The sequence below is a fragment of the Syngnathus floridae genome, chromosome 19, assembly GCF_059516105.1.
Source record: "Syngnathus floridae isolate MCC-2025c chromosome 19, RoL_Sflo_1.0, whole genome shotgun sequence".
NCBI classification, from domain to species: domain Eukaryota; kingdom Metazoa; phylum Chordata; class Actinopteri; order Syngnathiformes; family Syngnathidae; genus Syngnathus; species Syngnathus floridae.
Genome location: NC_142431.1, coordinates 1068335 through 1091212, shown reverse-complemented (window position 1 = coordinate 1091212; position 22878 = coordinate 1068335). Strand labels below are relative to the sequence as shown.

Here is a 22878-nt window from a genome sequence, read left to right as displayed (position 1 = left end):
TCTTGGGTAACGCTCTGTTTAATGTGTAAGTATTGGACATAGCTGGTCTCGAACCCTGGTCGACTGAGTACCAGGCCAAGTGTTATACCATTCGGCCACATTGCCATGAAAATTTCGAATTTTTATTATGTATTTAACGTTCATGGCACGACTGATCTACAAATACAGAAAATGTCTTCATCATTTTAAGATCCAGTGATGGTCTTGTGGTTAAAGCTTTTGCCTTGAGTTCAGGAGAACCAAGTTCGAATCTCACACATGGCTTTGTGTAAGTCTATACACATAATATATTACAGAGCAGGACTCTTTGCCTCGTATTCCGTTGAGTCTTGCACATTATTACGTATACGAGTGACATACCAGCTCTGCCGAACCCCTGAAGCCGACTCACCGAACCCCTCGGGTTCGATCGAACCCAGGTTAAGAACCACTGGCTTAAATACAAAAATTTGATCGGGTGTGTGAGAATTGAATAAATATACTGAATTAAAGAAAAAGAATACAAGAACACAGGAGTTGTTAAATACAAATGAATAGTATGTATTTATACTGACAACATGAAACAATCGGGCATAGCGTGAAAGGGTGCAAAGCATGCAGACAGCGCCGCCCCTCTGGACACTTTGGGTACTGCACTGGCTAAATAACAGAGCGGCGCAAAGGATGTCGAGTCGCAAAGCTTGAACGGAGGCAACTTGTCGTTTGTTGACGTTTCGGCCTCTTAGAAATTTGAAGGCGCCGAGTCTCCTTCTTTGCTCTTTTCGCCGCATCCACCACCTGCCCCCCCCCCCGACGTTTTCAGGGCCAGGGTCTCTCCTGCTTTCAGGTCGTGGAGAGTGCTGGGGTCTCGCCCATGACGCGCAACGTTGTCTTCGAAAGACGTCGACGCTACGTTAACTTGGGAGTCCAGTTGCCTCCATTCAACCTTTGCGGACGACCTGGAAGACGGACTTATTTCTTGGTGGGGTCGCGCACTCGCCCCATCAGGAGCAGGCCGCCGCTGCTCTGATGGTAGACCAAAAAGAGGAACGGTCGGTTGATGGTCAGTCGAGGGGGAGGAGTGGAGAAGACGCTGGCTCCGGCTCCTAAGGTGGCTCCTTGGCTGCCCTCATCTATCGCGGCGACGGCTTTGTGAAGAACCTGCGGACGGCGAGCGTTAAGAGGCTATGACGTTAGGACCCAGACGGGACAGCATCCTCACCTGTGACAATTTGAGGCCTGGAGCGGCCCCCAGCTTGCTGAGGTCGGCGTCATCCTGGAAGACTTGGACCATGTCCAGAGTGCCCAGGACGTCCTTCAGAGAGTAGGATCGATCCAAGGAGAAGCGTGGTAACTGCACCTCCAGCTTCCTGTCGGGCGAACGTGAAGAAGGCACTAGTGGCAGCACTTTGAGCAGCTGTGAGTGAAGATAACTCACGTCTTCTTGAGCTGCCGGATCCAGGCCCGGATCTTCTCCTCGGTGACTGCCTCCTCCACCGAGCCGATGTCCACGTCTGGGTCGGGCAGCACCACCAAGGCGGCCGTCCCGTCCGTCATGGGCAGCTTGAGCACGCCAGCTTTGAGCGAGCGGTCGTACGCCAGGTAGTATTTGTCGGCCCGGAACATCATGGGGACCGTCACCACGTGGTAGTTGTCCACGTAGAAGCGTTCCACCTGAGTGACGCTGGCGTTGAACGCTTGGCTGAATTGGGCTGCGTGGGGGAGAAGTGAGCATGTCGACTTTTGAAATGTTTTCCGATGATCCAAATGAGACATTTGCAAACATCTATTTTGGAAAACAGGCGTTCATTTTTCTGACCTTGGTAGGAGGCGGCGGTGGCAAGGAGCAACTTTGCCTGGGGGTCCATATCGGCAACCGCGTCCTGAACCTCATCACCGATCTGCTGGCGGACCCACACGTTGATGGCGTCGGCAGCGTCCCGCGGCGGGTCAAAGGCCACGCTCTTCACCTCGCCGCTGTAGTTGCTTTGCAGAAAGTCGGTGAACGACGGGGACGCCTGCGCGCTGGGGTCGGCGAACACGGCCACGCCCTGCTTCAGGTAGAGGCCGCTCGTCAACGTCGACAGCACATCTGAGGACGAGGGAGGGGACAGATAAACATGGCGGACACCCCCTGCGAGTCTGAACGTGGACAAGAACCTGGAATGTTTTGAGGGTCCAATCCGGTGAGTCCGAGCGCCGCCAGCAGCTGCTCTTGCGTTGTACCGCCGGTACCGCCGAGCAGCGCCGCCAGGCCGCGCCACACCGACAACGTTGACACCAAAACGTTGTCGTCGGTGCGGCTCGCCAGCGCCCGGTACAAACGCGTTGAAAAGACAAAGTTCCTGTCCATCACGTCCCGAACTGCTCCGTCGGTGGCGGCTTGACAGTTGAGCGGAACCGCCAGGACAAGAACCGCCAATGCGGTCAGAGGAACAGACGACATCGTGCTACCTATAGAAATGAACAAACATTAAGCAACGAGTACGTTGGAACGTACTAGCCAGTCAACAATATTTTTACTCCGCATACTGGCAGCTCTGTACTGAGCAGGCTTCCATCTCGGTGTTTGTTTATTCTTAATGACGTCATTGCAGTGGATTCATCTTGACTTTTTGCTCCGAATGTATAATCATCGCGCACATAGAATCGAATGGATGATGCCATCGACTGACCGTTATCCGATAACACGGCTACCGGAAGTCACTAACGAAACGAGCAACACACCTTGGAGAAGGTTCTTCTGCTTCTTGATCTTGTAGCAATAAACGGCCCACGCCCACTGTGAAGCTGCCCAGTTGGTTGTCTGTCCGGTTGTTTGTCCCTCAAAAACTGCCTATCATTGTCAAGTGAGCGCTCACCAGAAATAGCCGCGTCTTCCTGCGGGCCCTTCAAAATAAGCGCCCAGCGGAACCTCTCAATTGTAAGACAGACTTAAACGATACTTTTTTAATTTTAACACTAGAGGGAGCTATTGTTCTACTACTACTGTTGATTAAGGCCGTTGCTCCACCAATAAAGGACAAAACTAGACAAAGAAGAAAAAGGAGCAAAAGTTAGAAATGAGCATCACTACTTCCTTTAGTATTTACAAACGTCCAGTCAGTAATCAGCAACTGAGACGTTAACTCTTGATAAAAGTACAGCTCAATTGTATTTGTGATATATAAAAATGGCAAACATCAGCTGGGCGTCTCGTCGGCGGCCTCCAGTCCTCGGACGCCCTCCCTCCACACTGCGGCGTCCCGCCCGGCTCTGGCCAGGTGAGGTGCGAACACCACATCCAACCTGCGGAGGGCGCTGCCCTGCTCGCCCTTGGTCACCGTGCCCTGAAGACGCCGCATCATCAATCGAACCATCACCTGGTTGGCCCAGGCCAAGCCCAACGCCGGGCACACGCTCGTGGAAGAAGGACTGACGGAAACAAGCAAATGGGTGAGTGCACCTGAAATACATCCGCGTCGGTAGCTAGCTTGTATGCTACAAAATGTGACTTCACCCCATAAATTCTTCTGAGTTGTTGAAGATGTCGGTCACCTGCAAGGCACGTTTGTTTGCCGTTAATGCCAAGAACGTGCGCATGTGTGCGTGTGGACGTTACCTGGTTGATGCAGAGCACAGCAGAATCAAACTGGTGGCAAAGGTGGCGCAGCATGGACGAGAGCATCAGCAGCTGTTTGTTTCTCTCCGGCCAATCGGCGAGCCCGAACTCGGACCTGAAGAGAGACGCCACCGAATCCACAACCACAAAGCGGACCAGGCGGCGAGCCAGCAGAAGCCGGACGCGACGCTTCAGGCACGATTGCAGCGACGCCTGAAGACGGACAAACAAAAGTGGGGCACATCATCACGTGGCAGCGTTCCACCAATCAGGATAAGACAAGGGGACACCCACCAGATCGGCAGCATGCTCGATGTAAACTCGATCGCCGAAGCGAAGGCTGCTGGTCACGTCCGGGGGGACGTCAGTGCGAAGATGCGGTTGTTCTCGGATCAGCTGCTGCAGACGTCTGCTGGGGAAAACGTCTTCTGTGCACACAAACACAGCTCCTACAAGCACGCACATTTGGAACAGTAGTTATTTTCTACCCCAAATATTCTGCTCCGGCCCGATTGAGGTCAAATTGTGGCCTCTGAACGCAACTGACCCGAGTCCAGCCCGCCATGACAGACCGGGTACTGCACTGAGAGACAGAGCTGTAGAGCCAGCTGGGTCTTCCCGACACCACTCTGTCCAGATAGCTCAGTGATGGCCCCTACGGGAAGGCCGCCTCTCAGCAGCCCGTCCAACACGGGACAGCCCAGGCTCAGTCTGTGCCCGGACTCATCCGCCACGAGAACTGCGCACGCAAACGCTCGGGTGGGTCAGCCAGTCGAGTCGTCACCCTTTGGGGACGAGGCCGGATGTCACCTGGTAGCGGGCGGCGGGGCCTGCAGAGCAGAGCGGCGGCCGTTAGTAGCCGCCGGACATCTGAGGCTGACAGGGAGGTGAGCCTCTGCAGGTCTGGACCTGACATGCACAGCGCGTCTCTGACGGATCGGACGCCAGCTGGTAGGGAAGGAGCAGAACCAACAAGTCAATTGGGTAGAGTCCTACCACACTAGCTCCAAAGTAGGACTGGCTGCTAGACGTCCAATCCATAACTGATTGAATTTCAAATGAATCGACAACTATTTTGAAAATCCATCTATTGTTACGTAACGTGACCACCTGTTTTGAAATTTCACATGATAACATGAAGTTGGTGCCGTTGGATCCAAAACTTGTGTCATGTAGAGCGACTCATTTTTGAATGTAGGAAACCTGACGCACGCATTCTCAAAGATAACTTCATCGAAAAATGTGCTCACCTTTCTGGAGGGCGCTGATGATCCTGGGGTGAAGCTCCAGCTGCCGCCATGACATCATGTCCCTCTTTACCAATTATAGGTTTGCCATATTTATGAAATTATCACTTTTAGCTGTGTCCTAATTCGCGGGCTGCGTCCTCCTTGGCTACTTTGAAGGCTGGGTCCTCGCAGCCCTGGAAGCTCCGCCTCCCTAGACCGCATAAGCCGTGGTGAGTTTGGACAGGTTCCGTACAAATTCATAGGTGGCGTCCTTTAAAGCGCGACACGGTGAAGAAGTGACGTCATTTCCGGCGCGACAAGACCGCACCACTGAAACGGAAACTGAAAGGAGTAGGAGCAAGATGGCGGCGATGTCGACAGCTACGAGGCGCTTTGAGCAAAATATTTCCTCACAAACTCAACATGTTCCAGACTGGACCGACAAGGAAGTCAGCACCGGGGTCGGTATCTCTCAAGGCTACCGAATGAATCCTAAGTTTATCCCATGCTTGTGGAGGATACTTTAATTCCGCACAACGGCTGGATGAGACAGCAAATGTGGAGTAGCTAACAATGCTACAAGCAGAGTGGAACGAACAGGAAAACTCCTTTCTATAGATTTTCTTAAGCTTCTTCACTTCAACCTATTAAATTATTACCATATGGCAGGTCTATTAATCTTATTTGCGTTTACACCCTCTTTCAGGCGGGGGTTACTAGTGTTGTTTGGTGTTTAAGCAGCAGAATAATATAGTGTTATATATATTCCTTGTTTGGCATGCACTGGCTTGGTGCTTCTGTACATTTTCTATTTGTGGTCCTTTTTCAAAATAGACTTTTGAGTTCTGAGTAGATTGTCATTTGCTTTTGTGTGACAGACCACCATCATGGCGGTGGAGTTTGACGGCGGAGTGGTCATCGGCGCCGACTCCCGTACCACCACCGGGTGACTATCTTGTTATTTTGTTTGGTGTGCATGCACTCGCTCTCGACAAATTGTCAACTGTGTCCATCTGTGTCATTTCCCAGAGCGTACATCGCCAACAGAGTGACGGACAAACTGACGCCCATCCACGACCGCATCTTCTGCTGCAGGTTGGCTTACGCTGCTTCCTCTTCAAAGCTCCGCCCCTCCTCCTAGTTTTTTTCCTTTCTCTTGATGTGTGTCTTTGTGTTATAGATCTGGATCAGCCGCAGACACTCAGGCCATCGCTGACATGGTCACCTACCAGCTGGGTTTCCACAGGTCGGTAACGCTGCTGCTTCCCATGTAGCATCGAGCGCTCGGATGACTAGCCTAGCGCTTTCACGTTGACTGACCGGAAGTCACGACTCCTTGCTCCCGCCCCCAGCATCGAGCTAGACGAGCCCCCCTTGGTGGAGACGGCCGCCAACCTGTTCCGAGCCAGCTGCTATCGCTACAGGGAGGATCTGAGCGCCGGCATCCTGGTGGCTGGCTGGGACCGCAGGAAGGGCGGACAGGTAACACTGACTGCTCCAAAGGTAAAGAAGAAGAGTTTCTCCTGGTGACATGCGTGTGTGCGTGTCAGGTGTATTGCGTTCCGATCGGCGGGATGCTGGTGAGGCAGGCCGTGTCGGTGGGCGGCAGCGGTAGCTCGTACATTTACGGCTTCATGGACTCCAACTACAAGGTTGGACTCAACAAGGAGCAATGTGAGGAGATGACCGCTACAGGTATGCTGTCCCCAAATCCATAAATGAACTGGAAGATCCCCAGCATGCTAAAGGCGTGTGTTTTTTTTGTACGCCAGCGTTGGCGCTGGCCATGGAGCGAGACGGCTCCAGCGGCGGCGTCATCCGGATGGCCACCATTTCCGAGGCGGGCGTGGAACGACGTGTCATCCTGGGAAACCAGCTGCCCAAGTTCTCCACCCACTGAACGCACATGCATGCATACACATGTTAATTTTGGTAATAAAACTTTGATTGTGCTGTCAGTGTTGCTTTTTCTTGAGGAGGGTGGGGCGTGTGACACCTACATCTTGACATGCAAGTTCAACCGACTCGGGAGTTTGTTTTGTGAGCAGTGGCATACGTATTTTTGATATTTTTATTTTTATTATGCTGGTTTCTAAATGGTAAAAAAGACCATCCTTCCATTGCTTGGCGACCACTCCCTTGTGTACATTGTTTGTCTATATGCATACAATGTTGGCTGGCGACCAGTCTAGCGTCCTCTGCTGAATCTCAGCCTAATGAGGGCTAACAAACTTGTTCCAACATGAAGGAAGGGATGGAACACCAGCTGACAGGTATGGAAATGACTCACCTGGGTGACGTCAAAGAGATGGGCGGGGCCAAGGTCTGGTTTCTCTTCCTGTTTGCGAGCAGGTGCCAGAAACCGGAAAGGTACAAGGCATGACGGTCGCCACTCGAATTTCGCATTTCAGACGGAAGTGGAACATGTCACGGTGGTTTCGCTTCCGCTTCTTCTTCCTCCTCTTTTTCTTCGCGGCGCGTCCTCACGGCGGCCATGCGGACTCGGGCTGCGCGGACACTTTCCGAGCCGGCCACGAGGACTTTGTGGTTGACGTAGAGGACGCCGTGAAGGAGGGCGCGGTTCTCTTAGCCGTCGTGCACGCGCTCTCTATGCCTGAGTGTCGAGACGTCTGCTGCGCGCTCACGCGATGCAACTTCGCCCAAGCGGATGCCAACCTGACGTGCGCGCTCTTCGACTGCGCGCCCAGAAACAAGTTCGTGTGCCGCTTCGTCCCCCGGCGCGGGTACCGAAGCGTCATCAGGGACTTCGAGTTTCAGAAATACCTGCAAGGCCCACTGGAGACAGGTGGGTAGGAATGCTTGGATGCCACCTTGGTCTGGTTTTGCTCACTTTGTCAGTTTTGCTCCAAAAATCCACAGATGAACCGGCGCCACCCATTGCCATCGCGGGTCAGGACGTCGTGGTGCAACCCGGCGCCACCGTCACGCTGGACGGCATCCAGAGTTTGGCCATCGGTGACGCCCACCTCAAACGCTACGTCTGGACGCTTCAGAACGGCGACCCTGGCGTCGTCATGGAGGTGACCTTGTGTGTGTGTGAGGGGGGGGCAAAGGGTGGCCAAGGATTCCGGAACGTCATCGTGTGCCATCCCGTTGCAGAAGACGGCGTTGCCCGAGCAGGTGCAAGTGTCCAACCTGAAGGCGGGACTCTACAACTTCCGCCTCACCGTCACCGACTCCAACGAGCGCTCCCACCACGCCGACGTCCAAGTGCTCGTCCTGAGTCCCGAGTTGTCCACCAGTGAGTGCTCGCTGGGATTGTGAACTTTCACAACCTTTCCGGTGGTGACGTTGTCGCGTCTTGCGTTTGAGGTTACTGCTTGGCGAAGGCCAAAGTGGGGCCGTGTCGCGCCGCCTTTCCTCGTTGGCGTTACAACGCTGCCGAGCGCCAATGTCAGCAGTTCATCTTTGGAGGATGTAAAGGGAACCTCAACAACTTTCTCTCCCAAGACGAGTGCGTCATGGCTTGCGACGGAGTCGACGGTAACACATTTATACACAGACGCTCACATACACACCGCCAGGTAGTCTGGCACTCGTACACAATCACACACATCCAGTAAAGTGCCGTGCTTGATCCCTGCAGCGACGTCATCAGAGCTCCAGCGCATCGCTCTGCCGGCTGGTGGTCAGTGTCTCAATGCACCTCTTCACATCTCGTGGACGCCATGTTGAGCGTGTGCGTGTGTGTTCAGAGGTGTGCGGTTCTCCGTGTCTTCCCGACCAGCTGAGTTGCGGCGGCCTCTGTTGCCTGGACATCAGTTTGGAGTGTGACGGGGTCACACAATGCAGCAACTCCGCCGACGAGAAGCAATGTGGCAAAAGTAACGCACACACACACACGCACGCTCATCTAGATACATGCACGCACTGACCTGGGTGGTCCTGCTCTTCTTTTTTAGTCAATGAGACGTTCTCTCGTCTTCTGGAGATCGACATCAACCAGAGGAAAGGTGAGTGTGTGTTTGTATGTGTTAGCATGCAGCTACATGATTGCATGGCTCCGCCCCCAGCACGCTGCACAGAGCCCCCCCAAACGGGCCCGTGCCGCGCCAGCCACACGCGCTGGTATTACGACCCGCTCAGCACCCACTGCCAGCGCTTCACTTACGGCGGTTGCCATGGAAATGAAAACAACTTTGCCGAGGAGACTCAATGCGACGCATCATGCCACGGCGTCACAGGTATGCACGTCCGAGCACATACGCACACACACGCGATGCTGATATCACCTTCCTTCGTAGAGCACGACGTGTTTGCCAAAGGGATGTTTGAACGCTTTGAGGACCCGGACGCGGAAAAGGAAGAAAGCGGCTCGGGTAAGTTGGACCATCTTGACCCCGAGCGAGACAGGATCAGGGACTGACATTACTATGCCGGCAGGTTCCGTGGCGGTGGCGGTGATCTTGACGGTGGCCATTTTGGCGTTGCTGGCCGTCCTGGGCTACTGCTTCCTGAAGAAGCGCAAGGAGCGCTCGGTTGCCCGCACGGAGGCCGTAGTCGCCCGACAGGTGCGGGCGTCGGAGCAGGACACGCTCGTGTATAACAGCACCACCGAACCTTTGGAAACCCCTCGACAACAGCTGGCCAATACGGACAAAATTTGACATCCTGACATCCTTCGGTTGATGAGCTCGCGGCGGGGGGAGGAGTCAGTGACCAGGCCAAAAAGGAAGGTAAAGCAACAAGTGAGTTTTGCCAGATTGGTCCGCTCAGCGTCCGGGGTGTGTCTCTCATTCCATTATCCAGTGACAAGCTTTCAGTCAGGATGTGCATGGCGAGCTGCTTTGCTCGACACATTTTCAACCGTTGATGGATGCCAGTGGGACTGCTCAAGCTGTGCTTAAAGCAGTGACAAAATGTTTTAATTCAAATGTAATAAAATTAACACAAATAAATGCTGTTCAAAATATCTGCTGGCACAAGTGCAGTGAAGAGGATTCAAATAAAAATTGTGCTCTTTTAAGTTTCACACAATTGTTTGTTGTTATTCTTAAGTCACAATAACTCACCATTTGTGAGGTCAAACCTAGTTGTATTGTAAGGTTGTGTCGCCCTCTAGTGGCAAGCGCGTTGGGTGCATTTTAAACAATCGTCAGAACTTTTGAAATGTGCGCATGCGCCCGTGCACGGGCGGTGGCGCTTGAAGTCAGTCTTTCGACGTGACCAAATCTAAGCGGGGCAACTTTGACGATTTGGACTTTCTTCTTTTGGGACCTCCGTCAAGGTGAGTTCCAAACACACACTTTGTCTTCTAATTGATTTAAAGCAACAATATGACAAAAGAAAATCGTCGGTGACTGCTGTCAGTCAACACGGAAGTCAGGAAGTGTTGGAACTCTTGTTGCTTTGTGTCAACAAAAGTTGAACAAAGCTTCAAGCTAGAAGTTGTCACTCAAAGGTGTCCAAAAAGTGTGTCTGCACACTCATGAAGAAGAAGAAATAACTTTGAAACATGTCTAACAGTGAAAATCTCCCTATCTTGATTTCTAATGACGTCACCAAACTGGTTTCCTGAGTTGACTTGATGACGAGATAAAAGTCTCTGTGTGCCATCATCGCTGTTTCCATGGTAACACAGAACGCCTGTTAATATGGCAACCGGATCTCACTGACCGGTGGGCGTGGCCAAAACATTTCTAGACTTTTGTACCCACGTTTTGCTCAAAATCACTGTCGTACCTGAAGGCCGCCAGAAGTCATCTGCTGACACCCGCATGCTGCCAGGTGAGTTGTGTTGCTGTTGATGGTGAAGTTGTGTTGTGAAGTGACCTTTGCTAATGTTGCTCTTGAACTTGTGTCACTATGAACATTGTGTGATAAATCTTTCGGTGTTGTTGTTGTTGTTGTTGTTGTGGGGCGGCGAAGGCGGCCACTGGCATTCGTGACAATACACAATGGAAGCTAGTGTCACTCTCTGTCACTCTTCCAGTCTCTGCTGATGACGCTGTGATGTGCTGACACGGACTTGCGTCCATTCTTGAAGGTGACTTTCAAATGTAGCACAACAAAAGAAGCTTTGCGGGTAATTTGCTGCTTTGACTGCCCTGGCAAACGGCAGGGCAAAGCAGATTTGCCGGGAAGCGCTCGTCCGGCAGGCGGCGTTTCGACATTCCCCACGATTTAATTGGATCAGCGACAGGCTGCCACTTAGTCTTGCATCTGCTTTCCGTTGGCCTCTCCGACCGCCCTGAAGGTAAGAAAAGCAACAAATGTTGCCGTACTGCTCCATAAGTCCTTCGCTCTTGACGTGTTGCGTGTGTGACGTGTGTGTGTGTGTTTCCACGGCGTGCTGTTCATGCAACTGCGTCATATCTAAAGATTGAAAGATGCTGGTTGAAGCTTTCGGGCGCAAATCCTGGCTCACTGGGCTGAAGTGGCATGTTTTGATTGTTGCACTTCTGCTGATTGGCTGTTTGTGGGAGGGAGAACATCTTGGATGGGACATGAGCAAACTCGGTCGCCATGGAAACCACTAAGTGGCTTACCTCCTTACCAGTCGCTCACGCAAAGCTACTTTCTGCAGAGGACGCGCACAACAGCGCCCCTCAGTGGTGTGGAGGGGCGGTGGCAGCAATCAACGCGTCATGGCGCTGACATACCTGGACCGCGTGGTCTACGAGATCATCGAGACCGAGAGGACGTACGTGAGCGATCTGCGGATGATCGTGGAGGTGAGATTGGATATTTGAAGGCCATAAAGTTTGCAAGCAGTTCCCCACAATGTTCCGTCCCACCAGGACTACCTGGCGCACATCATCGACCAGGCGGACCTGAGCATCCGCCCGGAGCAGGTCGGCTTCCTCTTCGGGAACATCGAGGACATTTACGAGTTCAACAGGTGAGGAACGAACAAATGTTGGCCGACTCGCAGCATTTGACGCTTGATTGACGCCTTTCTGGTTGCGGTTGTCTGTCAGCGAGCTGCTTCAGGATCTGGACCTGTGCCAGCGTGACGCTGTGGCGCTGGCCCGGTGCTTTGTGATGAAGGTGAGGCGGCACTGGCACGTTTTCTTTCGCCTCCATGACGAGCATGTGCTGGATTTGCTTTCAGAGCGACTCCTTCGACATCTACTCTCAGTACTGCACCAACTACCCAAAGTAAGACCTGCGTCCGGGCCCACGTTCACCTTTGCCCCGGCCGGCTCTGACCCGTCCATCCGCTCGTTGCAGCTCGGTGGCGGCGCTGACCGACTGCATGCAGGACAAAAGTCTGGCCGTCTTCTTCTGCGACCGCCAGGCCGCCTTGAAGCGGCCGCTGCCTTTGGGTTCCTACCTGCTCAAACCCGTTCAGAGGATCCTCAAGTACCACCTGCTGCTTCAGGTGATGTCACGCACACACGCCGAATGCTGATGAAGGGGACATTTTGAACCTCAAGATTTTTTTTTCCAGGAAATTGCCAAGCACTTTGACCCTGAAGAGGAAGGCTACGAGGTGGTGGAGGAGGCCATCATCACCATGACGGGCGTGGCCTGGTACATCAACGACATGAAGCGCAAACACGAGCACGCCGTCAGACTGCAGGTCAGGTTCCCGCGGGGGGGCACTTTGTCCCGGCCGGCGTGACGCTCGTCCTTTTTTTGCAGGAGGTGCAGTCGCTCTTGCTGAACTGGAAAGGCCCGGACCTGACCACATACGGCGAGCTGGTCCTGGAGGGAACCTTCAAGGTCCTCCGGGCCAAAACCGAGCGCACGGTCTTCCTGTTGGAGCGCGTGCTGCTCATCACCAAACGGCGCGGCGAGCACTTTGTCTACAAGTCGCACATCTCGGTGAGACGCCGTCTGACTCGCGAAGCCCCGGCCCTTAATTAGCCGCCATGGAAACGAGCTGCCTTGTTGTTGTCGCATCAGTGCGCCACGTTGATGCTGATCGAGAGCACCAAAGACAGTTTGAGCTTCAGCGTGACTCACTACAAACAACCCAAGCAACCGCTCACCTTGCAGGTCAGCCGGCACCGTTAGCGGGTTTCATCGCATCACATGACCCACCGACCGCCTCTCGACCTCTTTCTTAGGCCAAGTCTGTGGACGAGAAGATGATGTGGGCCCAGCATATCAAACGCATCATTCTGGAAAACCACCACGCCATCATCCCGCAGAAGGTCAGCACCGCCTTCACTTTGGCGCTTGCGAGTCGAGCGTAAACAAAAGTTCTTCTCCCGTTGCGTGTTGCAGGTCAAAGACACCATCTTGAATTCCAGATGTGAGTTGAGCTGGAACCAGGTTTGACTTCTAAAGTGTGCATATGGAGATAACGTGGTGGATGTCGCCCCCTGCAGATCCTCGCCGGTATCGTCCTGACAGGCTCAAGAAAGCTTCGTCCTGTTCATCAGACGAGTTTCCGCATCTGCCCTCAGGAGATCAACACACGAACACACAAGTGGGCGTGGTTTCCAAGGTAAGAAATTTGAATTGTTGAGGAGATGGTTCACATGTTAGTTGAGAGCTTCTGGAGCTTTCTGGAACTTTTTGGGTCATGTAACTTGTCAAAGGAGACGGAGAGAAGCGACGTTTCCTTCAATGATTCCAACGAGGAAAGCGGCCTGGGAGAAGACGAGGAGCCCGGAGGACCCGAAGCAGCTTCTCAGCAGGTCAGTTCAAGTCCACGTGAGTTAGTGTGGCAAAAAAAACAAGCAAGTCTTTCCTTTGCAGATGTCCACAGAAACTCTGGAGTCGCGTCCATTGTCTGAGCGAGAGGAGCTGAGACCCGCCCAACTCCTCCTGCGTGCAAAAGGCTCGCCGTCCACCACTCCAGAGTCGCAATCCAAACCCGGAAGCAGCGGTGAATCCTCCGAAGACGAGGACGGCGAGAAAGAAGCGGACAGGAACGGCAGCATCCTACCTCCGTCCGTTTTAGATAAAGCGGGCGCCATCGCTCAGCACTTCAGCAGCATCAAGCGAGGCGCCCCGCCCGCGGACGATGTCGGCTCCCCGGGGGCGTCGCCACGGTTACTCGTCACCGGGCGCCTCAGTTTCAACGGAAGACTCGCCGGACGCTCTTCGCCGCTCAACAGCGTTTCCTCGGATCTGAGCGACACCGACCGGATGCTCTTGTCTCCGCGAAGCGACGAGGAAAGAGGAAACCTGGGAAGGCGAGACTCCATCCTCTCCAGCCGCGACCAACTTCTCATCGGAAAGATCAAGACTTACTACGAGAACGCCGAGAACCAGGACGCCGGCTTCAGCCTCCGGCGCAGGGAGAGTCTGACTTACATCCCGGCAGGCGTGGTCAAAACCTCCATCCACCGCCTCAACAGCATCCCTCGCCGGGCGGACCCTTTGCCCCCATCTGTGGAGACACGGCGGTCACTGTCGCTAAAAGGTCACATGGTCACCACTGACTTTTCTGATAGTCCAAAGGTCACTCAGAGAAACGCAAATCCGACAGATTCCGAGGTCATCGCCAATGAGTTCTCCAGGTCCGGACCGGACGGGCAACAGAACGCAGAGGATGAGGAGTTCCGACCTTCTAGTGAAATGCTCCAAGTCTGGCAGGTGATGGAGCAGCAGCTCGATGGGACTTCCGGCCATGCTCGATTTAAAGCGGAAGGAGCCAAACTGGATCCGGACGCCGTTTCTCAGGAGGCCTCCCTGACTTCACGCCTCAACAAAGCCAACAGCATGAGCTCCGCGGGAAGTCCGACCGTTCCTCCCGGCGTTCTTGGAGCTCAGCTTCCTCGAGGCGAGAATCTGCCGGACGACAAAGTGGACAGCAAGGTCCGCAATCTCGCTCGTCGGTACAGCCAGCGGATCAAAACGGTTAAACCGCCCGACAGACAGCGAAGTTGCGGAAATCTAATGGGCAAGACTTTGACGTGTGTGCTGGAGGAAGAACCGTGCAGCGGTAAGAATACAATGAAGAAATATGTTTTAGCATCTTAGCCTCATTGGTTGAATGTGTGCTCTTCATTGTTTGCCAGGTCCCATTCCAAATCTGGAGCCAGTGCTAGCACAGAGTCCCGAGCCCTATCCAGCTAGGATTCGCTCCCACAGTCCCGCTGGCGCTCGGCAGGCCACCGAAGGCTTTAACTGGCCCGATGTGCGAGAACTTAGGTCAAAGTACTCGGACTGGAGCGGTTCCGCCACGGTGGGCCGGAGTTCCTCCATCCCGGAGCAGATGTTTGCTGTCCGGTCAAGGTCGAGTTCCTCGACTGACGGGGCCCCGCCTCGTCGGTCCTACCCCACCTGGACCACTGGCCACCTTAGACACCGCAACGCCATCCACAGAGGTCGTGCCCTGGACCCTTGGATGACTGGAGATCTTGCACACGAAACCCGAGAGCAGCAGGCAGCTAACGGCGTCAGTGACCCCGTCACGGCCCCGACACCACAAGAAAAGCTAACCGGGAAGCCGCAGCTTTCACCGGAACCAGAAGCTGGTGAGACAATCAACGATGACGACGACGACGCTTACGTGGAGATCCGATCGCCGACGAGTCGGGAGAAAATCTCCATTCTGGCCGTCATGGACCGCTGCCGAGCCTACCAGGAGTCGGACGAGTACAAACAGAGAAGCCAACCTGCCAAGTCTCAAGACAGCTTCAAGACCACTGGAGAGCATTTCCAACCCGCCGGAGACCACCTTAAAACTCCGCCGTCCGGACAACAGAACTTAGTGAAAAATCTCAGGGAAAAGTTCCAGAAGCTCAACTCCTAAATCCACTCCAGCACAAAATTCAGATGGAATATTGAACGCCATATCCGACTCGTGTACTAGATTGTCCATGTCCTCATATACTCTTAGTCTTCTCTAGGTAGATGTAGATGTACTGTGAACGAAGGCCAACGGTGTCCTGTTTCCATGGAAACGGCAAACACATACATTAACGCCATTTAAGGTCATCACTTTTATTTTCTTATGCAAATTTTTATACTGATAGATTCACCGCATTAGATTAGTTTGAGTAATATTTAAAGGTTATAACGTTATCATGGCTATTTTGGGTCAACTTTTGACAAATAAAACTGACTTCGCCTCCACGAGTGTCTTACGCGCAAATGACGTCACTAAACCTCCGGCGCCGCTTGTCTGTCAAAATAAAGGTCACGTGAGCTAAAAAGCTCAAGGTGCACGCGCGCGTGTCCTGCAGCAGGTTAAAGATGCGCCGGAAATCAGCAAGCCTTCACAATAAAACGTTTTTGCATCGGTGTAATCTGTAACACGTAAAAACCGAAAGTACACATTTATTTCACATGGGAAATATTTGTTTAGGATTGATTGACGTTATCTCCGACGCATACGTCCGTTGAATCGAAACAAAAAGACGTGATTAGTTTTATTGTGAAGGCCACCGGCTGTTTGTTCCTGCGTGTAGCTTCCACATTGCGTCTTGACACAGCGCGACTGGTGGCGTCTGCTGCTGCTCCCAATATTGTGCGATAGGAGGCGCGACAGATGCCACGGCGGCGTCATCATCATCATCACCGTCCTCCTCTTCATCATCAGCACCTTCCATACCTAAACACTCGCGGTTTCGTCCCGGAAGAGGAGACGAAGGTCTTCTTTGCTGAGCATCCTGTCAATCCGAGGTGAGAGCGGCTGGGCCGGGCCGGGGCGTGGAGGAGGAGGGGGGGGACGGCACGGGAGGGGCCCTGCCTGCCTGCCTGTATGCATGCCTGCCTGCCTGCCTGGCTGCCTGTCAGCTGTCTTTCTGCTCGACTCGGATCAGCTTATCGTCACTGTCACTTTGACGACTACTGCGCCATGCAGGTTGTCTCTTGAAGCACACATGCGTCCTGTGGGTGTGGCAATGTGGAGCTGATGTTGCCGCTGCTGCTGCTGCTGCTGCTGCTGCCGCTGCTACTGCTGTTCCCTTCCAGAATGCGTCGCGCCTGACAAGATGAGCGTGACTTCGTGGTTCCTGGTGAGCAGCTCCGGCACACGTCACCGCCTCCCCAAGGAGATGATTTTCGTGGGCCGGGAGGACTGCGAGCTCATGCTGCAGGTGAGTCGGCCATTCCTGATTGTGATGATGATGATGGTGATGATGATGGTGTTGGTTTTCCTGTAGTCTCGCAGCGTGGACAAGCAGCACGCCGTTATCAACTACAACAGCACTACGGACCAACACCTGGTCAAGGACTTGGGCAGCTTGAACGGGGTGAGTAGGTCTCTCTAGATGTTAGACTACCACCGTGATGTCACAGCTGACTTTTGATTCCGGTGGCTTTCTCTCAGACGTTCGTCAACGACCTGAGGATTCCCGACCAGACATACATGACCTTGAAAGTGTCTGACATCCTACGCTTTGGATATGATATCCTTCGCATGATATTTGTCCAAAGCAACATTATGGCTCTTTTTTTTCCTTAACCTGCTTGCACATTCTCACGTCTACGTTCTGGAGAAAAGTCAACACAAAGTCCCTGAAGAGGCTCTGAAGGTCAGTACGGCAGAGGTGCAGTTTTTGTTTACTAATGTGTAAAGGAAATTGGTAGATTTAGATAAGCTGAAAGTCGTTACTGAGTGTGAGCGCCCTCTGTCGTTGCAGCATGAGAAGTACACCAGCCAACTGCAGATCAGCTTGAAGGCGTCTAAGGGCAAGAAGGCGGAGTTAGAAAAGAACCCCAGTAACAAGAATTTAACACAAGGTAAAATGAGTTACGCAATAGGCTGATGTATGTGTTTGTCATATCGGCGCTTGGGCTCGCTCGCAGAAGTTCCGGCTCCACGGCCCACGCCGCTGTACGGGCAGCCATCTTGGTGGGGAGAGGAGGATTGCGGGAGTCGGGCGGATGGCAGATATGAACCTCAGAAGGAAGACCCTCACAGGGACCACCCTCGTCCAGGTAATAAAAAAGAATGAATTTGACTACACCAGTTGGGTCCCTCTTCCACTTTCTTGCTCAGAAGCGGCAAGAGAAGTTCTGCCCGTGGATTCGGATTTCCCCGGGTGCCTTTCCAGTCCTCAAAAGAAGAGCGTATTCCCGCCGTACCAGCGCGAGTCCAGCTACTTTGAAATTCCCACCAAGGACTTGCAGCTCGCCAAGGCCGTCGAGGCGGAGCTACAAGAGATCCCCACCAAGGACACGCCCCCCGCCGAGACCCCTCCCGCCGTCCAGAGCCACGCATCCTTCACCATCGAGTTTGACGATTGCACGCCGGGCAAGATCAAAATCAAAGACCACGTGACCAAGTTCTCCTCCCGCCACAGAAAGACTCCACCCCCTGCCAAGGCGGCGGATGTGATGTCATCGCAGAGCAAAGTGGCCGATTGGCTGGTTCACAGCGATGTTAGCATGATGAGGAAGCGACCCACCTGCGATGACGTTTACAGCACCAAGAGCGACCTCGCCATTAACATCAAGTCGCTGAAAGGTGACCAGGACACGCCCACACGCAAAAGCCAATCAGCACGCTGAAAGTCACACAATTATTTTAATAGCTTTAGCCCTTGGATAGACGTACATTAGCATTAGCTTAGCATTGTTCTGCTTGCTTGAGCACATCAGTGGTCAATGGTGCTTCCTGTTTGCAGGTCATCACCATGACGACGGAACTCAGAGCGACTCCGAGGAGCCGGGGACCAAAGGACGGAGGAGTAAATCCCAGCACTGCGAAACCTGGGTTCAGCCCGACGCCACCACCCCGGCTACCCCCGTCGCACCGGAGAGCCCCCCTCGGCCCAGATCCCCCGTCACGGACCCATCCAAGCAGGGCGCCCCGGAGCGCCTGATCCAGCAGGCCTTTGTCATCGAGTTCTTTGACGACAACCCTCGCAAGAAGCGCTCGCAGTCCTTCACTCACAACCCTGCCCACGCTGACTCCTACTCCGCCCTCAAGACCAAACTGGAGCGGCGCAAAGGCGGCGAGCGTCCAGCCTCCGTTCACGGCAACGTGGCCCCGACCCAGCAGGTCACGGTGCCGCTCAAAGGTCCCGGTGGCCACGCGCTACCGCAGAGATCCAGCTCGCTAAAGCGGGAACAGGCAGACGCGGAAACCTCTCGCTCGACTTCGGCCATCTTTGTTCGTCCTTTCGGCAGCGTGGGAAAGAAGTCCAAACTGGCTCAAGACTTTGCTCAGGAGTTTGCCGCGGAGTTCCTGAAGGATTCTCGTCCGGACTCCATCCCTACCAAAGAGCAAATCCCACCTCCGCCCATGTCAGCGCCACCGGTGATGGTGGCGCCTCCTCCGTCGCTGGAACCTTCAGCCTCGTCCGTGACGGCTCCGCCTCCTTCCCATCCTCCGCCGCCGCCGCCGCCCCTGAGTTTTCCCGGAGGAGACCCCAAAGGATGCCAAAGGCTGCTGAGGAACGAGGAGGAAGACAGCGTGAGCGAGGCCGGCACCTACACCATCGACACCGACGCTCACGACCAGGAGGTGGAAGACGCTCGCAACATGATCGACCAGGTGAACTCGTCTTTTCTCCTGACCCGCCGTGACATTTTCTTCACAACCTGTCAACATCTCCGGCAGGTATTCGGGGTCCTGGACTCTCCGGAGTACGCTGGGCTGAGCCCGGGAACGCCGAGACCCGTCATAGACGAATGCCAGGATGAGCATGCTAACGTCGCTAGCTGTTGCATGATGTTGCATGACTTTGGTCTGGCTGCTCGCAGTTCCTCCGCAGCAAGCTCCTTACAGGTAAACACCAGCAGGCTATCAACCTGTAGATGTTTCCCAGATGACACGAAAACGTTCCTCTCCTCCCGTTAGGCTCCAGAACCAAAGTGGGTTTCCCGTTGGGCCAGCCTAGCAGACAGCTGTGCTGCGCATGGTTCTACACCACCTCAAGAAGGTGCTTTTTCATTTTTGTTTGTTTGCACGTTCCTTGGCTTCATATTTGACATCTTTCTAGACTCGCACGTGGCAGTCCAGCCTAGCGAAGGTCGCAGCCAGGAGCACTCAGAGTCGGAGTCCAGCCACAGCTCCAGGACCAGAAGGCTTCTGCCTCAGGTTCCCCCGGAAAAAGCGGACGGTGCCCTACCCAGCCTCCTCGTACGTCACGAAGACCAAGATGGCGCCGACAGAGCTCCTCGTTCTCCTCGACAGCAACGGGACTCCACTCATTGGCTGTCTGTTGGGGAGGAAGTGGATCCAGACAGCCTGAGTGATGTCAGCCAGTTGGAGGACGGACCTATTTCCAAACAAGGAAAGGGCCATCAAGCTGCTTTGAAATCTTCTGCTCCATGCAAGGGTTCCCAGAAATCCTCCACCAAATCCACCATCTTCTACATCGGCTCAGAAGAAAATTCAAGCAAACCTGAAGCAGCTCGATTCTCAGCCCAGTTTCAGAAGAGCCCAGACACCAAAACTCCCCCGACCACCGTCCTGATCCGAACCCTGGGCAGCCACGAGCCGCGACGGGGAACCATCAAACCAAACAGCTCGGCACCAAACCTCCAAACGCAGAACAAAGATTGCGTCCCGACAAAGGACAACTCGTCCCTCGTTCGGCAAGAGAGTTTCACCAAAGCTGGGCCTAGTGAAAATGTCCAAGTCAAGAAGCTTCCTCACATTTCCAGTCACCCGTCCATCAGAGACTTGGAGGAGAGGACGGAGAAGCTTCTGGACGGGGAGTCTTTCCTCCTGGACGCCGCCAAGTTCCCGTCATCCGGTTCAGGACAGAGCTCCAAGAAAGGCGGCTCGTCCAGCCACGTGGACGATTCCTTTTCCGGAGAGTCCGACGTGGACACGGCGAGCACCGTGAGCCAGGTGAGCAGCAAGAACTTGTCGGTCACTTCCGCTTCTAAAAAACGTCCCAACGCGAGCCTCCAAAAGGACAAGACCTCCTCCGTTCAGCAGAAGGGACGCCAGCTCTCGGCTCGCGAGCGACTTTCCGAGAAACGCCGACACCAGGCCGGCGTTCCTGCGCCTGCGAACAAGGCGGAGGCCACCAAGCGCTTTCAGATGCGCCGCAGCGCCGGCAGTCGCGGCTCATTGGATCTCGCCTCTGAGGCCCAGCAGGCGTCCGGAACCGCATTTTCTGATCAAGAAACCAGCCGTGGTAAAAAGATGGTCCCGGACAACGCGAAGACACCAAACGTTCAAGTTCTGACTCGCTCAAACAGCTTGTCCGCACCGCGTCCCACGCGAGCCTCCATGTTGCGTCGAGCCCGCCTGGGAGAAGCTTCGGATAACGAAGGCGCCGAAACCGACCGGGCCTCCCAAACCTCTGACCACGGCGGGAAAGCCGTGCCAGAAACGAAGAAACTATCCAGGCTGGACATCTTGGCGCTGCCCAGGAAAAGGACGGGTTCTTTCACGACTCCCAGCGACAACGAGACCTCGTCCTCGGCCGGACGTGCCGCTTTCTCCAACCGTAACGTCGATCCGGTCCTCGCTGCCAGGAAGTCCTCGCAGGGCGACGCCCGACAAACCGCCAGCAGAGCTCCGGGGAAGAATACGCTGACCCGCACCCGCTCCAGTGGAGCCAAGTACCCCAACAGCGGTGAGTGCTACGTCGGACTTGGAGAAGCAGAATTTCCCAGTTTTGACTTTTGTCAACATTGGCAGGTGTCCATCCCAAGCACAAAAACTCCGACTTTTCTTCTTCATCGGACGAAGACTACAAAACTAGCGCTAACGCTACCAAAGCTAAACGCGCCGCACAGCCTCCTCGGAGCAACAAGACGGCCACCAGCCGCTCCAAGTCCGTCTCCCTGGAGACGGAGGACGAGGACCGGAGTGACCCGTACCAGAACTGGTCCACGCACAGCGCCGAGATTGCCAAGTAAGCCGACGTGTACCATACGCCGATCGCTCCTTCTTTAAATGATCACTTGTTTTTTTTTCTTATCTGCAGGCTCAGTCACGACTTGGCCAAAGACTTGGCTATCTTGGCCCGAGAAATCCACGACGTCGCCGGAGACGGTGACTGCCCCGCCGCCACCGCCGTCTCCGCCGTTCCCGACAACGTGCTCGACACGTCAGCCTCCGCCGAGGAGGTGGGCGCAAAACCACACCAACCACCGAGCGATGATTTGGTCCGGAACCTTGCCGGCTCCCGGCTGGATGCAAACATGAATCGAGCCCAGTGGGACTGTGGCGAGGTCGCTCTTTACTTCCTCTCAGGCCACGCCTACCTTGCTTCTAACCATTCACTGATTGGTTGATTGATCGATCAAGTGGTTGATTGATTGATTAATTGATCGATTGTCGTTGCAGGACACGCAGCAGCTGAGTCCGCTGCGGCATCTGTCGCACGCCATCAGTGACAACACGGATCAGCTGGCCGCCAAGCTCAAGTGAGCCACGTCCTCCTTCCGCCGCTCTTCCCTTCTGAGCAGACATTTTGACAAGCGGGCTGTTGGTGTTTGCGTTCAGGCTGATGTTCCAGAACAAAGAGGACGTGTGGGAGGAGATTGACAAGAAGATCAAGGCGGACGGAGAACCTCCAGTCCTGGAGACGTCCAATCAGGTGGCGTTGGTACTCAAACGAATGATTTTCTGAGTAGGGTGCTAATATTAGCGTCTGATGTGTGGCAGGAGATCTCGTCCATCGTCACGGAACTCAGAAGAGTCCAAAGGCAGCTGGAAGGTAAGCAATGCAAATGACATTTCTCCACGAGCATTGTAGTGATTGCTCGGTCATGCGTCCGCAGTCATCAACTGGGTCGTGGATCCACCCGGGAGTCTTCAGCCGGCCGAACAAAATCCTCGGCCCGCCTCCAAGGAAAAGAAAGGCCGCGGCGGCAGCGGCGACAGCAAACAAAACGGCATGGCTCAGAAAACGCGGCGTCACGTGCTGTGAAAAATGCCGTGTTCCTAATATTGCGCACAATCCTGTTCATCCAAAAGTAGCAAGAGGAATGTTCTGGCAACGGGGTCCTCCGCGCCCCCTTGTGTCTTTGTGTGGAAGTACGCCGATTGTATCTGTGGTGGTGAGCCATCGTTTATTTGAAGTGACAAAAAAACGCTTTCTCATTTGGTGTCAATATTGTCGCTACGGCGACATCCACGCTTTGTTAGCGGGGACTTGGCATCCATCCGGGCCACGCCCCCTAGTTGCTACGCTCACGTGATGTGCCGCTTGAATGCTGTGACGTCAGAATGAAATTAAAAGAATGTTCTTCAATGTCATTTATTAGAATTAAAAAGGAAAAAAA

At 54.1% G+C, this 22878-nt stretch overlaps 6 protein-coding genes across 11 annotated transcripts; 4 read left to right on the top strand and 2 right to left on the bottom strand.

Annotated features, from left to right (window-relative positions):
* Positions 1 to 516: 516 nt before the first annotated feature.
* Positions 517 to 2873, bottom strand: serpina10a (serpin peptidase inhibitor, clade A (alpha-1 antiproteinase, antitrypsin), member 10a). The gene is made up of 6 exons (XM_088362797.1): positions 2707 to 2873; positions 2140 to 2433; positions 1799 to 2071; positions 1418 to 1691; positions 1202 to 1349; positions 517 to 1140 (listed from the first exon to the last, which is right to left on the bottom strand). Exons 2-6 carry the CDS (start codon positions 2423 to 2425, stop codon positions 952 to 954), a joined length of 1170 nt encoding a protein of 389 aa, XP_088218923.1. The 5' UTR covers positions 2426 to 2433; positions 2707 to 2873; the 3' UTR covers positions 517 to 951.
* A 235-nt stretch (positions 2874 to 3108) lies between these two features.
* Positions 3109 to 5049, bottom strand: xrcc3 (X-ray repair complementing 3). The gene is made up of 7 exons (XM_088362805.1): positions 4831 to 5049; positions 4391 to 4528; positions 4128 to 4319; positions 3875 to 4029; positions 3581 to 3793; positions 3479 to 3516; positions 3109 to 3393 (listed from the first exon to the last, which is right to left on the bottom strand). The coding sequence occupies exons 1-7, from the start codon at positions 4886 to 4888 to the stop codon at positions 3162 to 3164; spliced, it is 1026 nt and encodes a 341-aa protein (XP_088218931.1). The 5' UTR covers positions 4889 to 5049; the 3' UTR covers positions 3109 to 3161.
* Positions 5050 to 5107: 58 nt separating this feature from the next.
* Positions 5108 to 6767, top strand: psmb6 (proteasome 20S subunit beta 6). Its single transcript, XM_088362812.1, has 7 exons — positions 5108 to 5270; positions 5688 to 5755; positions 5839 to 5904; positions 5990 to 6055; positions 6162 to 6291; positions 6360 to 6504; positions 6582 to 6767. Exons 1-7 carry the CDS (start codon positions 5172 to 5174, stop codon positions 6707 to 6709), a joined length of 702 nt encoding a protein of 233 aa, XP_088218938.1. The 5' UTR covers positions 5108 to 5171; the 3' UTR covers positions 6710 to 6767.
* Positions 6768 to 7137: 370 nt separating this feature from the next.
* On the top strand, positions 7138 to 9807 carry LOC148381397 (kunitz-type protease inhibitor 1-like). Its single transcript, XM_088362791.1, has 10 exons — positions 7138 to 7615; positions 7690 to 7850; positions 7930 to 8071; positions 8143 to 8313; positions 8417 to 8458; positions 8526 to 8654; positions 8733 to 8783; positions 8844 to 9014; positions 9075 to 9149; positions 9214 to 9807. Exons 1-10 carry the CDS (start codon positions 7189 to 7191, stop codon positions 9435 to 9437), a joined length of 1593 nt encoding a protein of 530 aa, XP_088218917.1. The 5' UTR covers positions 7138 to 7188; the 3' UTR covers positions 9438 to 9807.
* A 117-nt stretch (positions 9808 to 9924) lies between these two features.
* LOC148381396 (pleckstrin homology domain-containing family G member 3-like) lies at positions 9925 to 15810 on the top strand. Of its 3 annotated transcripts, none has more exons than XM_088362779.1 (17): positions 9925 to 10057; positions 10763 to 10816; positions 10892 to 11026; positions 11357 to 11504; positions 11571 to 11671; positions 11751 to 11820; positions 11885 to 11931; positions 12004 to 12154; positions 12224 to 12355; positions 12418 to 12600; positions 12682 to 12774; positions 12846 to 12932; positions 13006 to 13033; positions 13110 to 13228; positions 13323 to 13421; positions 13483 to 14674; positions 14751 to 15810. In XM_088362779.1, the coding sequence occupies exons 4-17, from the start codon at positions 11418 to 11420 to the stop codon at positions 15485 to 15487; spliced, it is 3126 nt and encodes a 1041-aa protein (XP_088218905.1). In that variant the 5' UTR covers positions 9925 to 10057; positions 10763 to 10816; positions 10892 to 11026; positions 11357 to 11417; the 3' UTR covers positions 15488 to 15810. The 3 variants fall into 3 exon arrangements, with proteins under 3 accessions (XP_088218905.1, XP_088218906.1, XP_088218907.1); XM_088362780.1 differs by having other exon boundaries at positions 9947 to 10057; positions 10699 to 10816; XM_088362781.1 differs by lacking the exon at positions 9925 to 10057 and adding an exon at positions 10065 to 10557.
* A 342-nt stretch (positions 15811 to 16152) lies between these two features.
* Positions 16153 to 22852, top strand: cep170bb (centrosomal protein 170Bb). 4 transcript variants are annotated; one of them, XM_088362776.1, is made up of 18 exons: positions 16153 to 16359; positions 16651 to 16775; positions 16842 to 16931; positions 17009 to 17089; positions 17157 to 17213; positions 17322 to 17421; positions 17488 to 17619; positions 17681 to 18148; positions 18309 to 19180; positions 19247 to 19414; positions 19487 to 19568; positions 19629 to 21221; positions 21287 to 21503; positions 21576 to 21822; positions 21938 to 22017; positions 22097 to 22190; positions 22259 to 22310; positions 22375 to 22852. In XM_088362776.1, the coding sequence occupies exons 2-18, from the start codon at positions 16671 to 16673 to the stop codon at positions 22521 to 22523; spliced, it is 4587 nt and encodes a 1528-aa protein (XP_088218902.1). In that variant the 5' UTR covers positions 16153 to 16359; positions 16651 to 16670; the 3' UTR covers positions 22524 to 22852. The 4 variants fall into 4 exon arrangements, with proteins under 4 accessions (XP_088218902.1, XP_088218904.1, XP_088218901.1 ...); XM_088362778.1 differs by having other exon boundaries at positions 16541 to 16775; positions 21576 to 21717; XM_088362775.1 differs by having other exon boundaries at positions 16541 to 16775.
* The last annotated feature ends 26 nt before the right edge of the window (positions 22853 to 22878 follow it).

Coding starts and splice junctions, on each gene's coding strand:
- serpina10a (XM_088362797.1), bottom strand. CDS start 2,425: ATGTCGTCTGTTCCTCTGACCGCATTGGCGGTTCTTGTCCTGGCGGTT. Junction 2,072..2,139: donor GGACCCTCAAAACATTCCAG/GTTCTTGTCCAC, acceptor CCTCGTCCTCAG/ATGTGCTGTCGACGTTGACG. Junction 1,141..1,201: donor CAGGCCTCAAATTGTCACAG/GTGAGGATGCTG, acceptor CGCCGTCCGCAG/GTTCTTCACAAAGCCGTCGC.
- xrcc3 (XM_088362805.1), bottom strand. CDS start 4,888: ATGATGTCATGGCGGCAGCTGGAGCTTCACCCCAGGATCATCAGCGCC. Junction 4,320..4,390: donor GCCCCGCCGCCCGCTACCAG/GTGACATCCGGC, acceptor TTGCGTGCGCAG/TTCTCGTGGCGGATGAGTCC. Junction 3,394..3,478: donor AACTCAGAAGAATTTATGGG/GTGAAGTCACAT, acceptor TGTTTCCGTCAG/TCCTTCTTCCACGAGCGTGT.
- psmb6 (XM_088362812.1), top strand. CDS start 5,172: ATGGCGGCGATGTCGACAGCTACGAGGCGCTTTGAGCAAAATATTTCC. Junction 6,292..6,359: donor ACCGCAGGAAGGGCGGACAG/GTAACACTGACT, acceptor TGTGCGTGTCAG/GTGTATTGCGTTCCGATCGG. Junction 6,505..6,581: donor TGAGGAGATGACCGCTACAG/GTATGCTGTCCC, acceptor TTTGTACGCCAG/CGTTGGCGCTGGCCATGGAG.
- LOC148381397 (XM_088362791.1), top strand. CDS start 7,189: ATGACGGTCGCCACTCGAATTTCGCATTTCAGACGGAAGTGGAACATG. Junction 8,314..8,416: donor GGCTTGCGACGGAGTCGACG/GTAACACATTTA, acceptor TGATCCCTGCAG/CGACGTCATCAGAGCTCCAG. Junction 9,015..9,074: donor ATCATGCCACGGCGTCACAG/GTATGCACGTCC, acceptor CTTCCTTCGTAG/AGCACGACGTGTTTGCCAAA.
- LOC148381396 (XM_088362779.1), top strand. CDS start 11,418: ATGGCGCTGACATACCTGGACCGCGTGGTCTACGAGATCATCGAGACC. Junction 12,155..12,223: donor AGTACCACCTGCTGCTTCAG/GTGATGTCACGC, acceptor TTTTTTTTCCAG/GAAATTGCCAAGCACTTTGA. Junction 13,422..13,482: donor CCGAAGCAGCTTCTCAGCAG/GTCAGTTCAAGT, acceptor TTTCCTTTGCAG/ATGTCCACAGAAACTCTGGA.
- cep170bb (XM_088362776.1), top strand. CDS start 16,671: ATGAGCGTGACTTCGTGGTTCCTGGTGAGCAGCTCCGGCACACGTCAC. Junction 21,222..21,286: donor AGCCAAGTACCCCAACAGCG/GTGAGTGCTACG, acceptor CAACATTGGCAG/GTGTCCATCCCAAGCACAAA. Junction 21,504..21,575: donor CACAGCGCCGAGATTGCCAA/GTAAGCCGACGT, acceptor TCTTATCTGCAG/GCTCAGTCACGACTTGGCCA.